Here is a 14,077-nt window from a genome sequence, read left to right as displayed (position 1 = left end):
TTGTTTCTGCCTTGTACGACTTCAGGTTTGCTGCGTTATCCAAGCGTGGCTACGTCTCTATATGGAGGATATGAAATAAGAGGAGACCCATTCAAGCAGACATCAAATGTAATCCTAATGAATTCGATTGATCGTATGGATGCCTCGGATGTTCCTGGTCTTTCCAGTCTTCGTTCCTGTTCGGCAGCCTCCCCATCATGATTTGACGGTCCTGGGTATGCGCATGTTCAAAAATCGAGTATAGATAGAGAAATGGTTCTGTATACCAAACTGGGCCCAAAAGAAGGTACGGCCGTATAAGAGAATTATCATACCTATATAGGTAGAATATGGATAAAGGGTTCAATGTAATACAAGGATCATACAGTTATGCGGGCCCGATAATGTGTACACGCGTTGAGAATCTTTCAGTCTCTGTTTCGCCGGCGATTTTTACATCGATTCTCCAGTCCATGGTATGAGTATGTCGAATATTATGTGTGATGATATCGGGGTAGATGAAGGAGGGATGTGGACCAGGAGTCTGGCGAGTCCTTTGGCTTCCACATTGAAGACCGTGTGAGGTAAGAATGAGTTGAAGCTGGTTGCCAAGATGTAATGGCTCGCTCTTCTTCCCCGTAGTGATCACCAATGGGGGGCTGAATGGAAAATCCCGGCGATCTGTTTGGTCGAAACTATTTGAGTGCTCTATGCCGAAGGCGCTTGACAGCGCACGGTCAGCCGTCTGGCTTCTGAGAACGACTTGAAGGCGTAAAACTGCGATGTTTTGTGCGGTATCTTTGATGGCGTCACTTGATCTCTCGAGATTTGGCATAATCTCGAGCTGCACCTGCAGTGGAGTCGGATCGTCCAGTTGAATAGACACAGGCACAGTTAAGCGAAATGTACAAGAGAACTGGGGCACTTTAGAGGAGCCAAAAAACCTTTGTGCATGCTGTTTAAAAGATAAACCTGCATTTTCCATTCCGGGGAGAAGTCGCTGGCTGGAGATGAGCCTTTGGCTGGTAACTGTAACGGGAACGCCGAGTCGATGGACTGAAGGCATCGACTGCCGTATGGAAATAGGGTAGATTGCTTCACAGGTCTGATAACTTCCTCCATGCATATATCGGAGGTGTGCCGTCAGATAGTATTCGACGAAGTCAAGTGACTCGCGATCACTCATGAAAGACTTGCTTGCCGCCGCAAATGAACCTGGCAGAGTTTGATGGGCTGGGTGGGATGTATCTCTTGGAAGAAAGGTACGCCTAGGGTCGATATTGGACCCCGGGCCTGTTGCCATGGGTTTTAATGGAATATTCAGGGAGAATGGCCAGCTCAAAACTTCATCGCTCCCCGGGGCCAAGTGCAAAGGTCCTTTGTGGACGGTGAATGGTTGCGATTTGCAAATCGGCCAGTTATCGCGGTATACAGAGGTATTTCTAGAAGTATTTCTAGAGATATTTCTAGAGGGCTGAGTAATTTTGACCTCCGAGCGCCCCTCAAATGAGAATACAATAGTCGCATCTGGTGTGACGATTGGCGTTTTGCGCATCAAGTTGCCGATGATGGTGTCGCCTGGTGCGTAAGACCACCCTGCCGGCGCCGCGAGGTCAAACTTGAAGTCGTCGTTGCCACGACGTGTATGCTGAGGCATCCTTGCACTGATTTTGGATTTCGCTTAAAAAGAAATATCCCTCCTGTTCAAGGCTGTCCCGTATCTTATAAAGGTCCTATGCCCCGGCAAGATTGTTTGGGGGCCGAACTGGGGGCCTAATTAGCGGGGCGCCAAAGCCTCATGCTCAGCCTCACCATTTCTATTGCAGTCAACCTTGGAGATCAATCTAACTGAATGTTGAAGCACCCGGGGAACTACTTTCTACAGTTGTCATAACCCCAAGAATCAAGGCTCACTTGATCCAGTGAGGTCACTGCGGAGGGGCAAGCAAGCTTCAAAATGATTATACCAGTAGCTCTTAAAGTATTACACCCGAGTGGCAAATACATCAAAAAGCACCTCTGAAATAGACAATTAAGTCGCTGATTTAGGTCCCCGTACTAAGTTAACAGAGGAGAATCACGTGGCGATAAGTGACTTCCCCGCGGAAAATAGTCGTCACGTGGCCGTCGAGTCATCGAAACCAAGAGCAGTTTTCTATCTTCATAGTCGCAATTACGAATCATGATCACAGTGGGAGTGCTTGCCCTACAGGGCGCTTTCATTGAACATGTGCGTCTTTTGAAGAAGGCTACCGAGCAAGAAGTCTCGGGGGAATGGGATTTCATTGAAGTTCGTACGCCACAAGAACTCGCCAAATGCGACGCGCTTGTTCTACCTGGTGGCGAAAGCACAACTATGTCTTTGGTGGCAGCGCGGTCCGACCTCCTGGAGCCTCTGAGGGACTTCGTCAAGTACGATTCCCCTGCAAGGGTTTTTTTTTTGAATGCAATTAGGTCTAACAAAACTGCTATATCAGGGTCCATCGCAAACCCGCGTGGGGAACTTGCGCCGGGTTGATTCTCCTCGCAGAGTCGGCGAACCGTACCAAGAAGGGTGGGCAAGAACTTATCGGAGGCCTCGATGTACGAGTCAATCGCAATCACTTCGGTCGACAAACAGAGAGCTTCCAGGCTCCGCTGGAGCTACAATTCTTGGGCGAGGGAGCTGCACCTTTCCCCGCGATCTTCATTCGCGCTCCAATTGTGGAGACAATTTTACCGCATCAGCAAGGCGTACAAACCGCAGAATCGGAGCGAGATGATACTATAGTCGCGCCATCGCGGAAAACTAAAGACGCAGCAGCCGAAGCGGCAACGGCTGAGAATGTGGAGGTGCTGGCCACCTTACCTGGATCAGCAAGCCACATAGCCACCCAGGGACGTGATGTCAATCCAGACCTCGAGGCTGGCGATGTCGTTGCGGTGCGGCAAGGAAATGTCTTTGGGACTAGCTTCCACCCTGAGTTGACGGGCGACGCCAGAATCCACGCTTGGTGGCTGCGCCAAGTGCAAGAAGCCATTGGTAAACAGGAGAAATTAGCATCATAAGAATCATAGATCCATAGAATACAATAGACGAGTGGGCAAGATTTGTGTAAATGGTGTATCGAAAATAGAAGCCTTGTTAATTTATCGTCTTTGCTAGATAAATTCCACGCCGTTAAAGAGAACGCCCATCGAACCGACACAACTATTATTACGTGCGATGAGCACCTACCGGCCCGAGCCATATTGCTCCTCTGCGCGGCGCAGCTCATCGTAAGCACGGCCATAGCCTCCACGACCTGGGTCGTACTCTTCACGGTATTCGTCTCGTACTTGGCCGCCGGATTTTCCACGTCTGTTGCAATTGATCAGCAAGAGTTCCATATTGCCCTTGGCAGGGACGTGCGTATAACGTACCCATATTGCCGACCTTCTTCAAACCCAGGGTCCAAGTCGGTCCGGATTATGCGCTCGTCCAATTTGGTCCCTCCGATATACTTGAGGCAGTCCAGGGCGTCTTGGTGGTTGTAATACTCGACGAAGCAGAATCCGCAGGGTGTCTTCTCGAAACGATCAAGGCCCATGACCAGCCGCTTAATCTCGCCACACCTGGTGATATAAGGGTCAGATATGGGAAAAAGTTGTAGGAGGCCTGGGATGCGCACTTGGCAAAGAGTTCATGGATCTGTTCTTCGGTGGTATAGAATGACCTGGTACTTGATTAGTTGCCTGCCCCCGTGTAGAAGTAAGCTGTTCGGCGACATACAGGTTGCCCACGTAGAGGGTTGTTGCATTCTGCAGTTTAGCTAACTCATCCTCCTTTTCGCGCTCGCGATCTCGGTCCTCTTCTCGGTCATTGTATCTGCGTCGCTTTTGCTTGAATTTTGGTCAGCCTCGCAGTATACCCAAGCCGGAGATAATATTACCTTGCCAGCATAGTAAGCACTGGGCCGATCCAGGCGATCAACTGTGTTAATTTTTAAAAGACTCATTTCGATGTGAGGTCGACGCGCTGTGGAAGAAGTCAAAAGACTGGATGGCGGATCAGAGCTTCAGAGCTTCCCAAAAGGGCTTGGCGCGCCCGATTTCCTTTCCCGCAACAACAGCCAAACTGCCGCCTTTCAGCGAACTCTTGAGATCTGGAACTTCCCTCTAGACACAACGCTCATTCTTTGGACCTGTTCTCCATGCCAAAGGTCAATAGCTTTGCGCCAGCCTGGCTGTGCCGACCCTCCCCGGGCGCCAGCCTATTCACTAGCAGCGCGATTCAAAGCCCAGCAGATCAACAGAACGGCGCCAAATCTGCGCTCTACAACGGCCCGACGAAGACTATCGCAAAACGAGGAACAGAGATCTTTACTGTTGTGGACAACGAAATCCGCTGGGCGGACCTTGCTCGATTGAAAGAGCAATGGCAGCAACAGCAGGCCCGACAGAAAAAGGGCGCAATTGGCGCAAAACCTATTACAGACCTCCCTTCTTACAGAGTATGTCATAAGACCTCCTTCCGAACAGCTATGGCTGGCATTGATGCTTGAAACGAAAATTTACTGACTTTTTACAGGTTCTCTCAGTCCCAGTCTCGGGTTCTATCAGACAAATTCTACCATCTCCGAACGGCGCATTCCTGGCAATCATTACCGACAACACTGTTCATATCTCGGTCCTCCCTGATACCTTCCACCTTTCATCCCTAGAGAGTTCTTCAATCCGTCTCAAGACCTATCAGCTTGGCCCGACCACTCATGTAATCCCCGAATCGCCTGTGGTTTCTGCTCTATGGCATCCGTTGGGAATTCACACGAGCTTGACCGCATGCATTGTGACAATCACCAAAGATGCCGTGGTCCGTGTTTGGGAGCTCGATCGCAACAATCATTGGTCATTCGATCAGCCTACCTTAGCAGTGGATCTTACGAAGTTGGTTGACGGTACCTCCTCGGACCAGGACTTCAAACCAGGCGGATTCGGTAAAAGTAAGGGCTTTTCCGCTGATTTAATTGATATGGAAGTGGTGTCTGCTTGTTTCGCAGGAAGTGGAAATGAGAAAGAGGATGCGTGGGCACCCATGACTCTATGGGTTGCCATGCGCCCGGGTGACATCTATGCGCTCTGCCCCTTGTTACCAACCAAATGGCAGGCACCTCCGACGACAATTCCCTCGTTGTCTTCTGCTATTATTCCTAAGCTAGCAGCTTTGGAAGGGGCCGACGAAGATGTGGAAGAGGAGCTCATAGCTTGCCGACAGCAGTATGAGTGGCTTCGAGAGATCGACGACCAGGAGCCCTTGTATGTCCCCGCAGAGTCTGCTGTAGTCCAAGGGGCAGATATCTTCACCCGCCCTGATGTGCCAAGTTCTATCCCCCGCTTGCAAGGACCCTACCGGTTTGACGCTGGCAATGATGAGTTGGATGACCTTGATCTTTGTGACATCCTCGTCATTGCTGCTGGGTTGGACGTTGAAGATCTCATGATGGGCGAGGAAGAAGAACTTGCTGTGGCTGCCAGCGGGCAGGAAAAACTCTCGGCAACTGTCATTTGCTTGACAAATACCAGTGGACGTGTTTATATCTGCTTGGAAGTCGATGGCGTGGAAGGCCAATGGCTTCCCAAGGCAAAAAAGAACTCATTCCGCACCCCAGCTTCAGAGCCTGCTGATCTCATCTTGGTTGAGTCTCTGGACACGATGAAGCAGAATGAACAACACGAAGCTTCCATGTGGCCTACATTTTCGCCAGATATCTCTTCTCGCTACTCATTCTATGTGACGACCCCAACTAAGGTGGTTTCTTTCTCAATGGCTTCCTGGGTACAGCGACTGGAGACCGAATTGCAGGCAGAAGACCTCTCTGGCTCAGACTTCCGACTCCAGGTCCTGTGCAGCGGGGACGTTGCTCAAAGAGATAAAATCTTGGAAGTCTCAGATACTGATGTTACTGCTCCACAAGACCACCTAGCCACATGTCTTGTTTTCTACGACTTTGACATTGGTTATCTCGTTCTGACATACCACCCATCCAACCCATACGCCGCTATCATGGACTCTCCAGAGGATTCATTCTCCGTTGCCATGGGGGGCGCTTCGCTTGTTCGACCAAAAGACGCAATCCCCCAATTTGCCTACTTTCCCGCCCCGACGGGCTCCATACCAGGTGCCTGCGATTTTTTACGCGACGTCACCCTTGGAGTCGTTTGTCGAGAAACATGTGCCTCATCGCCAGCGTCATACCCTCAAGGAGCATGTCCGTTTGTCCCCGGCGACGCTCGACCTGATTACTACTGCTCACCGCGTCGTTTCCACCCACACCAATGCGCTCGAAAGGGCTGCGTCGGACTTGTTCCGTCGATGCGAGCGATTGCGAGACGAGCTGCAGGACCAGCTGAAGCAGATCTCGGATGCTGCAGAACGCATCAAGGGCCTGACTAGTGAAATTGCCGAAGACGGAACTCGCAAGGAGGGTGCTCGGAACGGAGAAGCTCTGAATCGGCGAATGCAAGCTGCGTCTGATAGGCAGAAGCAACTCGTGGAACGATATGACGCTTTGCGCAAGAAGGTCAAAAACTCTGGTGGCAGAGCTCTCAGTGAAAAGGAGAAGGCGTGGGCTAATGAAGTCAACATGCTCACCGAATCATTTGACATCCAGGCATCAAACCAGGAAGACCAAAGCCGGCTTCTGGCGCATCGGCTAGAAACTGTAAGTCATTATACATCCATTTCGAAAGGACATTCTACTAACTGCATATAGGTCAAACGCCTTGCGGCGGATCTTATCTCGGAGACAAAGTCCATTGCGGCCAGATCAGTCATTCCTGCAGAGCCCAGCAGCCCGTCCTCTCCTGGAGGCTCTCAGCCTAAGGTGCCTCAGCGTCTTCAGCGGGCCAAGGTTGCTGATGCCATGAGAATGGTAGAACGAGAGTAAGTCATACCCTAAGGATTCCTACCACTGGACGCTCAAGTAACGTTTTCTTTTTAGATCCGCCGTTATCGACGCCATCACTTCTCGCTTGGACCGCCTGAACACTAGTCTCTAGCATTGTGCGGCCGAAATGATTCAAAATAGTTTTTTCTTGCTTTTTCTTTTCTTTTCTTTTTCTGCATGAAGCGATAGCAATCCTCAACAAGATAATCCTTGTTATTAGAAACAATGAAATTCTTCAAATTCCCTTGAGCCGGTGCATTTTGCTTCTAGATTATCAACGATGCCCTGATTCCAGGAGATCTCTACTATGTTTAAAGCGACCCTCGGAAATCGAGTGCCTCTATAAAGAGGTTCTATTGCAAATATCATACGGCCCCTCTACGCACAGCTACTCGGAAACAAATTTTGCAGAACGCAGCTCTCATTCAGTTGTCATTGAAATAGTAAATTCAAGATCTTTTTTTTTGTCCGATCTCGTGTGAGTCCCAGCTCAGGTACAAGAACAGAGCCTACTGTCAACGTATATCGCATACCAAGTAGGATTCCACGCCCCCTTCCTTCCCACCCCCCCCAGCCTCCCAGTCACATCCATTCAGGTGATGGTAAGTTTATTGAACACTGTAGAGAGGCAAGTCAGCAGAGGCTTACAGTCCAGATAAGAAAAAGCAGCTTCTACATACCGTTGAATGAGGTGGACGCCAGACGCGGTCTCAACAATACCGCTGACTTGGCCAGGCTGGAGGGCAAAAGCGGCATCTTCGAATTCCTTCTGCATCTCCCCGGGTCCAAAAAACCCACTAAACAGGGTGAGTAAACTATTCAAACGCCTGAGGCTTAAATTGAAACTTACAGGTCACCCTTCTTGCGGGCGCTGCTGCAATCGGACTCGGAAACGGCTATGTCCCCTAGAGTAGTTTCACCGGATTGAATACGTGCCTCATGCTGCTTCAGGATCTCAATAGCCTCTTCCTTGGAGCGGGTGATCTCAGCCTCGCGCCAGCTGCTGGGACGGCGGCTGTCTCGGTGCTTGATCAGCAAGTGGCTGCAGCGAATCTTACCATCACCTTGTCCAGAGGCTTCCATCCTGGCGGCAGGGGTGTGGTGTGTGGCCATGTAAAGCTTAAGAGTCTCGGTATCGGTGTCTGCTGGAGGTTCCCAGCGAGATTCCTTGGTAGCGGGGTTGAAGTAGTAGGGCAGATTCTTGGAGTTCGAATGGCGAACCTCCCAACCGGAGGGCAGTCCTGTCTCAGCCTATAAATAATATGTCAGCATAGTACCTAACATCCCAGAAGGCGCCCATACTCACCATATTGTAACAAACTGTCGATATAGTTGTGAATACGAAACGTGGGGAACTTTCGTCCTGTCTTGTTGCCGCCGCAACTTGCGGGGGAAGCCTAGGCAAACAGTGCAAATAGGGCAAACATCGCAAAACTGCTGCGGCTCGAGTGAACATGTTCACATGATTCACAAGATCCCGAAATATTCACTACTTTAGCTTCATTCACTACTTTCGAGTCACCATCTTTGAGGGATCGCCCCCGACTGACCACTCTGTTTAGGGATCTTCACCTCAAGCTATAGTTCACTAACCTTTCTTCTCCTCTTTGCATCCTCCGTGGTCCCGCCCTCTACCATCGCTGCCTCGCCACAGACACTGCAAGATCTCGGACATCTATTACGGCCACCTTCTGCTTCACCAACACCATGTCTGCCAGTCCTTCTCCTTCGGCCTCTGGTGAGGCCAAGCAAGCCGACCAGATCCACTTTCGCTTCTGCCGCGAGTGCTCCAACCTTCTATACCCCAAGGAAGACCGCGCCAACAACAGGCTCATGTACACCTGCCGCACCTGCCATGTCGGCGAGCTTGCGACTTCCTACTGTGTCTACCAGAACAAGCTGAACAGCCAGGTTGGTGACACTGCGGGTGTCACTCAGGATGTTGGCTCGGATCCCACGGTTCGTCTCCCAAATCCTAGCCTCCTCTGCCTGCCTGGATTCTGCACCCTCTGCGGCTGTATGGTTACCTGCACCTACTGCGACTCTCGCTCCATCACCTACTGTGATGACCTCCTCAACGAAGTTGAAAGCTTGGGTAGCACCAAGCTTTCGTTGGGTACCCTTCCATCCAACTCACCCTGAATAGTAGGTACTATTTCAGTTCCGCTTACATCTTGTCTGGTAGCTTCCTCGAGCCAATAAACTTTGTCCGGACTGTGGCGAAAATGAAGCGGTCTTTTTCCAATCCCAGCAGCGCTCGGCAGAAACGGGAATGGTGAGCACCTTGTATCGTCTTATATATGATACTTTCTAACGAGGGCCCAGAAACTGTATTATGTCTGCTGCGCATGCGGAAAGGTCTTTATGTGATGAATTACGATACGGCGCGATCATTTCAATACCCCTGGCCCTTTGTTCCTTTCCAACGGTCCTGTGTTTCTCAATCTACAATTTCTGTTTTCTTTTGGTTGTTTTCTTTCGCATTTCTGGAGTTCGGCGATTACGCAGGCGCGTTTGTCAACTAAGCCCAATTGCTATATCAAAGCTGGCCTAAGGAAGCAGATCAAGATGGTGGTACTCTTCTTATTCTTACAAAATGCGCTCTAAATGACATGCGAAATCTCAAAATGCAATATTCCTACACATTCATCGGGGCCAGAGAAAGAATCTTTGACCACTGCTTCCCTCTTAATTCTTGTCCAACGACACCTAAGAGAACGTAATTAGCATTTGCACAACTCCTGCGTGTCATGATGACCCACCGTTCATTCGGGTCCCAATAGGGTCGCCAGCCTTGTTCACCAGGACACAGGCATTGTCGCCAAAGCGGACAAGGGATCCATCAGGGCGCTGCACCTCCTTGCGCACACGGACAACCACGGCATGTCGGATGTCTCCGCGACGGACTTTGTTTGCGAGGGCAGTTGAGCTGGCACCTTCTGAGGCAGCTGCTCTCTGTTTCTGGACAACGACGACAATGCGGTCACCTATTCCACCACACGGTCAGTATTCTAACCATCTTATTCGGGGCGATGCATCCGTGGGAACTGACCGATCGTCGCGGGTCGCTTCTTCTTCAGGACATTGACACACTCCACGACGGACGCGCCAGAGTTGTCGATACAATTTAAAAGGGTCTGCAGGTATTTGATTAGTCCTTTGTATATATGGAGAAATAGTGAAGGTTCGCGCTTACCTTTAATTGAATCATGATGGGCGCTGTGGGTGTTGAAGGCTCGCCGCAGCCCGTATCCGATAAATTGATGGTGGAGGGAAAAACGTTTCCCCACTTAGAAGGTTCTTCCGGCTGCACTTGGATTTGCATGAGCGTGGTATGGTTTTTCATGTCAACGTCTGTGAGGCCGAAACTTTCATAGTCCTAGAGTTTTTGTGATTTTTTGTAACTCTAGTCAAATCTGTGCACTTATTGGGTCGGCTTGCAATAATGTGGCTGAAGTGAACGCCTGAGCTGAGACTTTTTGCCTCCGATACACCGTTTAATGGCCAGCTGTCATGGCCCAGAGTTGCTCATGAATAGGCCCTGTGGGATTTTTTTTCTTTTCTTTCTTTCCTTGGCACAGGCTCCATCTGATCTGAAGATTTTTCTGAAGCATATAGGCAACGTTCAAGGGGATTGGGGGAGTTCCCAAAGGCCGGCGGATGGGATCGGTTAACTACCCAGCGCCCTCTACTACCTTGCTTTTTTCTCTGAGTTTAGTTATCTAGTAACTCGGGGCTTGCTATTGAAATTGTTCCCTGGTAGCCCAAGCGTGGCTGACAGTCAACCAGCTTAGGAGTAAATTGATGTTGTCGACCATATCTAACTATGAACAATCCTAGATTGTTTTACTTGTACGCTGTTTCCTCTATGGGGATTTGCTTAGTTGGATTTCACGGATATTTCCATTAGAAAAAGCAGCAATTACCAGTAGCTTCGATCTTAATAGAATTACTTTAGTAGTCTGGTAGATATATTCGGAAAATATTTGCTTATATTCTTCGGGCCCCAAACCTGTTTATCGTCAAACCGGGGACAGGAAATACTACCCTGTAATCCACAATGCTAAGGCTGTAAAATGGGTCCAAGCGAACTTCTAACCAAATGTCGGAGAACACCCGTTCTCTAATTGAGCCAAGGAGTTATCTAGGATCCCTGGAAAACGGGTCCTCTAACGGTTTTCCAGCCATGACGTGGCTGGGGCAGTAAAAGCGGCGACGCCCGGGTTCCTGGAACACGGGAAGAGTAGCGCGCTGGTTCCCCTTTGAACTTGCGACGGGCATAGCCTTCCAGTACCCATTGGCGCCCCCAAGAACCTCCTGGTCCCCATGCTGGGGCTCTGATTTCCTTCATTCGCTCCTTTTTATTCGTTTTGTCTGTGAATCTTGCTTCTGCCGTGGGGCGATCCTCCTTCGTACCCCCCCCTTCGCTCTCTAGCAGTCCTGGTGCTTGAATCGAAGTCTTCGCATGCCCACCCTGTTCATGCGACACTTCTCTCCGGCTTCTAAGTGACTCGGTCAGCCGCTGTAACGTCGACTATGGCTCCTAAAAAGGCACGCTCGTCCTCCCCCGCGATTGAGCCCCGCGAGCGTTTGACGCTGGCCAAGTTGGCCAGCTACGATGATGTCGCAACCGATGCGCTAGTGGACCACGTACGGCCTTAACCCTTCCTCCCGTCCCAGGGCTATCTTACTGATCCTGTCTGCAAACAGGCCTATTTCTGGACCACGACTCGAAAAAACCGGACCAAGTACAGCCCCGCCCGCGGAATCCACGACGATGACGTTGGGCGTATTCTCCTTCATGATGTTGTTGTGGCCAAGGATGTGCCACAGGCCGAACGCAAGTTGCTCGAACTGCCTGGACTGAAAAAATATCTCGCCAATCTCCGTAGTCCTCGGGAGAAGGAGTGGTTTCGACGACACATCCGCAAATATGTCCAGATGTATCACCCGGATTGCCCGTTTGAAGTGACCACGACCAACCGCTATATCATCACCCAGCACGAGGCCGCTATATGTGCCCGCAAGTTCATTAAATCCGGCCAGGAGATCAAGTTCCTCGCCGGGACTCTTGTTGCCATGACCAAGGAGGAGGAGTTGGATTTAGGCTTGACCCGCAGGGATTTCAGCGTGGTCATGTCCAGTCGCCGCAAGACTCCCTCCTTTTTCCTCGGCCCGGCTCGATTTGCCAACCATGACTGCGATGCCAACGGTCGCCTTGTGACTCGGGGAACCGAGGGCATGTCGGTTGTGGCCACCCGTGATATTCACGAAGGAGAGGAAATTACCGTGTCCTACGGAGAAGATTATTTTGGCATCGACAATTGCGAGTGTCTGTGCTTGACCTGCGAACGCATGGTCCGGAATGGCTGGGCGCCTCACATCGACTCTCCTCCAGATAGCCATGAATCCTCGCCAGTCTGCGCAGACGACGAAACACTAACTGTTGACCGTCTGGCGGTGAAAAAGCGCCGACGCGGCTCTTCCACGGAAGTGGAAGATGTTCCTTCGCTTTCCTCTACCCCACGCAAGCGGGCCAAGTTCAAGCATCAGATTTCCAAACTCCGAGAAGAGATGTCTGCGTCCGAGCTGGAGTCTACTGCCACACCAGAATCTGATCTTCCCCCTACGCCGGAGCCTGACTTTGAAGCTGCGGTCGTCGAAACCTCCGCTGCAGGTGACCGGCAGTTGTCCAAATTGAGACAAGAAATCATCCTATCTGAGGCAGCAGGCCCTGCTGTCGAGTCGCATCGGCCAGTTGTCATAGCCGAACCAGCTGAGCCAGTTGAGACTGGCTTCCCCTCATTGAAGTATGACCCCGTTCGCTCTCTCGATTCCATCGAATCCGCGGAACCCCGAATGAGCACGTCAACAGACAGCGAATCATCCACGTCGGCCAACGATATATCATACCGTACCCCGTCTTCTAGCGTTACTTCTATGAATGAACCGGGGTCAAAAGCCAAAGCCGAAGATCTCCCAGATGCCGACCAGCACGGCCGGGAATCCACAGGTGAGATATCCCGCATCCAACCAGAAGAGAACATGACATGCTAATCTGACCTTGTATCTATAGATGATGGCTCCGAAGCAGCGCTCGAAAAGCCACGGAAGTCCCGCGGTCGTCGCAGGTGGGACGTCGTCACCTCTGTCGAAACCGAGGCCCCCGTCGCCCGAGTCCCAGGAGACTACACCAAGACTTCGCGTCTGCTTGCCCAGAAGTACGATCGCTGGGTAGACTGCCAAACGTGTGAAACATGGTTTGTGCAATGCAACTCGTACCAGACACGGCGTGAATGCCCTCGATGCGAGCGTCACTCGAAGCTCTACGGATACCAATGGCCGCAAACAGATATGGACAGCGACGGCGAGGAGCGGATCATGGACCACCGTATCATCCATCGCTTCCTGTCCCCAGAGTCCGAGGCTCGGGTCTCCCGTCGCGACCGCGGCGTCAGTTTCGGCGTCACGCCCACCCCCGAATTGTCCGACGCCCGCACCGAGACGGAGTCCAGTGATGCCGTCGACTCTCGTCGCAATACCCGTGCTAGCCGCCGACGCACACGAGAGTTGCGGATGACGATGTAAAGAGAGTTGACGCATCTTACGAGACCTGGTAAAGGAGTTAAGAATGGGGCTGTAACTTGTAACATTTATCACACGATTTTCTCTCTCTCTCTCTTTTCTTTTAGGGGTTTTGATGCGTTGGGTTGGTGTTGATCGGTTATGGTGCATTCTCGGGAATTCTGGACTGGAAACATAGGCAAGGAGTCCTCCGCGTTTCTGGTTATAACATTTCAGATAAACGGTCATCGTGTCGTACATGATTAATCTATTTCTGTTTCCTTTTTCCCCCTTCACCTTGTTGCTTATCCTCGGAGCAGTTGCAGTTGTCTGATATCATGGGTGTATTACTGGAAAGTCCTTGCATCCAGTTCCAGCGTCCTTAGGGCAAGCGTTGAGATATGAAAATCAGCGTCTGGTCGCCCGAATTTCGATAGCCCAATCGTCCAGAATGCTCTATACTTCATCTATACCCAGTCAGACCCGCGCGGGTGTTTGGGGTTCTCGGGTGAGGAGATGGTTGAGCCTACTCAGCGGGATATTCGCAGACGGGATGGATAATCTGGAGTTTTAGGTTGGAAGGGATCTGGGAAGCGATAAGCTTCGGCTGAACATTGAGAAGGAGGAAA

General features: G+C 50.9%; 8 protein-coding genes across 8 annotated transcripts; 4 read left to right on the top strand and 4 right to left on the bottom strand.

The window, feature by feature from the left end:
* Window positions 1-367: 367 nt before the first annotated feature.
* On the bottom strand, window positions 368-1,636 carry N7468_003062 (uncharacterized protein; the record flags this gene model as incomplete). Its single annotated transcript, XM_058472359.1, has 1 exon — window positions 368-1,636. One exon carries the CDS (start codon window positions 1,634-1,636, stop codon window positions 368-370), a length of 1,269 nt encoding a protein of 422 aa, XP_058331362.1.
* A 525-nt stretch (window positions 1,637-2,161) lies between these two features.
* Window positions 2,162-3,027, top strand: N7468_003061 (pyridoxal 5'-phosphate synthase glutaminase subunit PdxT; the record flags this gene model as incomplete). Its single annotated transcript, XM_058472358.1, has 2 exons — window positions 2,162-2,391; window positions 2,457-3,027. The coding sequence occupies 2 exons, from the start codon at window positions 2,162-2,164 to the stop codon at window positions 3,025-3,027; spliced, it is 801 nt and encodes a 266-aa protein (XP_058331361.1).
* A 165-nt stretch (window positions 3,028-3,192) lies between these two features.
* On the bottom strand, window positions 3,193-3,956 carry N7468_003060 (nuclear cap-binding protein subunit CBC2; the record flags this gene model as incomplete). The annotated part of the gene is made up of 5 exons (XM_058472357.1): window positions 3,193-3,319; window positions 3,382-3,573; window positions 3,630-3,674; window positions 3,731-3,840; window positions 3,891-3,956. 5 exons carry the CDS (start codon window positions 3,954-3,956, stop codon window positions 3,193-3,195), a joined length of 540 nt encoding a protein of 179 aa, XP_058331360.1.
* A 195-nt stretch (window positions 3,957-4,151) lies between these two features.
* Window positions 4,152-6,996, top strand: N7468_003059 (uncharacterized protein; the record flags this gene model as incomplete). Its single annotated transcript, XM_058472356.1, has 5 exons — window positions 4,152-4,451; window positions 4,529-6,052; window positions 6,117-6,659; window positions 6,711-6,880; window positions 6,939-6,996. 5 exons carry the CDS (start codon window positions 4,152-4,154, stop codon window positions 6,994-6,996), a joined length of 2,595 nt encoding a protein of 864 aa, XP_058331359.1.
* Window positions 6,997-7,476: 480 nt separating this feature from the next.
* Window positions 7,477-8,193, bottom strand: pin1 (peptidylprolyl isomerase ESS1; the record flags this gene model as incomplete). Its single annotated transcript, XM_058472355.1, has 3 exons — window positions 7,477-7,681; window positions 7,735-8,135; window positions 8,191-8,193. The coding sequence occupies 3 exons, from the start codon at window positions 8,191-8,193 to the stop codon at window positions 7,477-7,479; spliced, it is 609 nt and encodes a 202-aa protein (XP_058331358.1).
* Window positions 8,194-8,591: 398 nt separating this feature from the next.
* N7468_003057 (DNA-directed RNA polymerase II core subunit RPB9) lies at window positions 8,592-9,254 on the top strand (the record flags this gene model as incomplete). Its single annotated transcript, XM_058472354.1, has 3 exons — window positions 8,592-8,966; window positions 9,070-9,159; window positions 9,210-9,254. 3 exons carry the CDS (start codon window positions 8,592-8,594, stop codon window positions 9,252-9,254), a joined length of 510 nt encoding a protein of 169 aa, XP_058331357.1.
* Window positions 9,255-9,522: 268 nt separating this feature from the next.
* Window positions 9,523-10,039, bottom strand: N7468_003056 (mitochondrial 54S ribosomal protein uL14m; the record flags this gene model as incomplete). The annotated part of the gene is made up of 3 exons (XM_058472353.1): window positions 9,523-9,593; window positions 9,647-9,871; window positions 9,937-10,039. Coding segments are annotated over 3 exons (399 nt in total), but the record flags the coding sequence as incomplete, so codon positions are not given.
* A 1,381-nt stretch (window positions 10,040-11,420) lies between these two features.
* N7468_003055 (SET domain-containing protein) lies at window positions 11,421-13,472 on the top strand (the record flags this gene model as incomplete). Its single annotated transcript, XM_058472352.1, has 3 exons — window positions 11,421-11,534; window positions 11,595-12,897; window positions 12,961-13,472. 3 exons carry the CDS (start codon window positions 11,421-11,423, stop codon window positions 13,470-13,472), a joined length of 1,929 nt encoding a protein of 642 aa, XP_058331355.1.
* Between the last annotated feature and the right edge of the window lie 605 nt (window positions 13,473-14,077).

The sequence above is a fragment of the Penicillium chermesinum genome, assembly GCF_028974085.1.
Source record: "Penicillium chermesinum strain IBT 19713 chromosome Unknown utg000003l:1.0-5111272.0:1.0-5115320.0, whole genome shotgun sequence".
In the NCBI taxonomy this organism is placed as follows: Eukaryota; Fungi; Ascomycota; class Eurotiomycetes; order Eurotiales; family Aspergillaceae; genus Penicillium; species Penicillium chermesinum.
The sequence above is the reverse complement of the archived record's forward strand: the minus strand, read 5'-3'. Positions and strand labels throughout refer to the sequence as shown.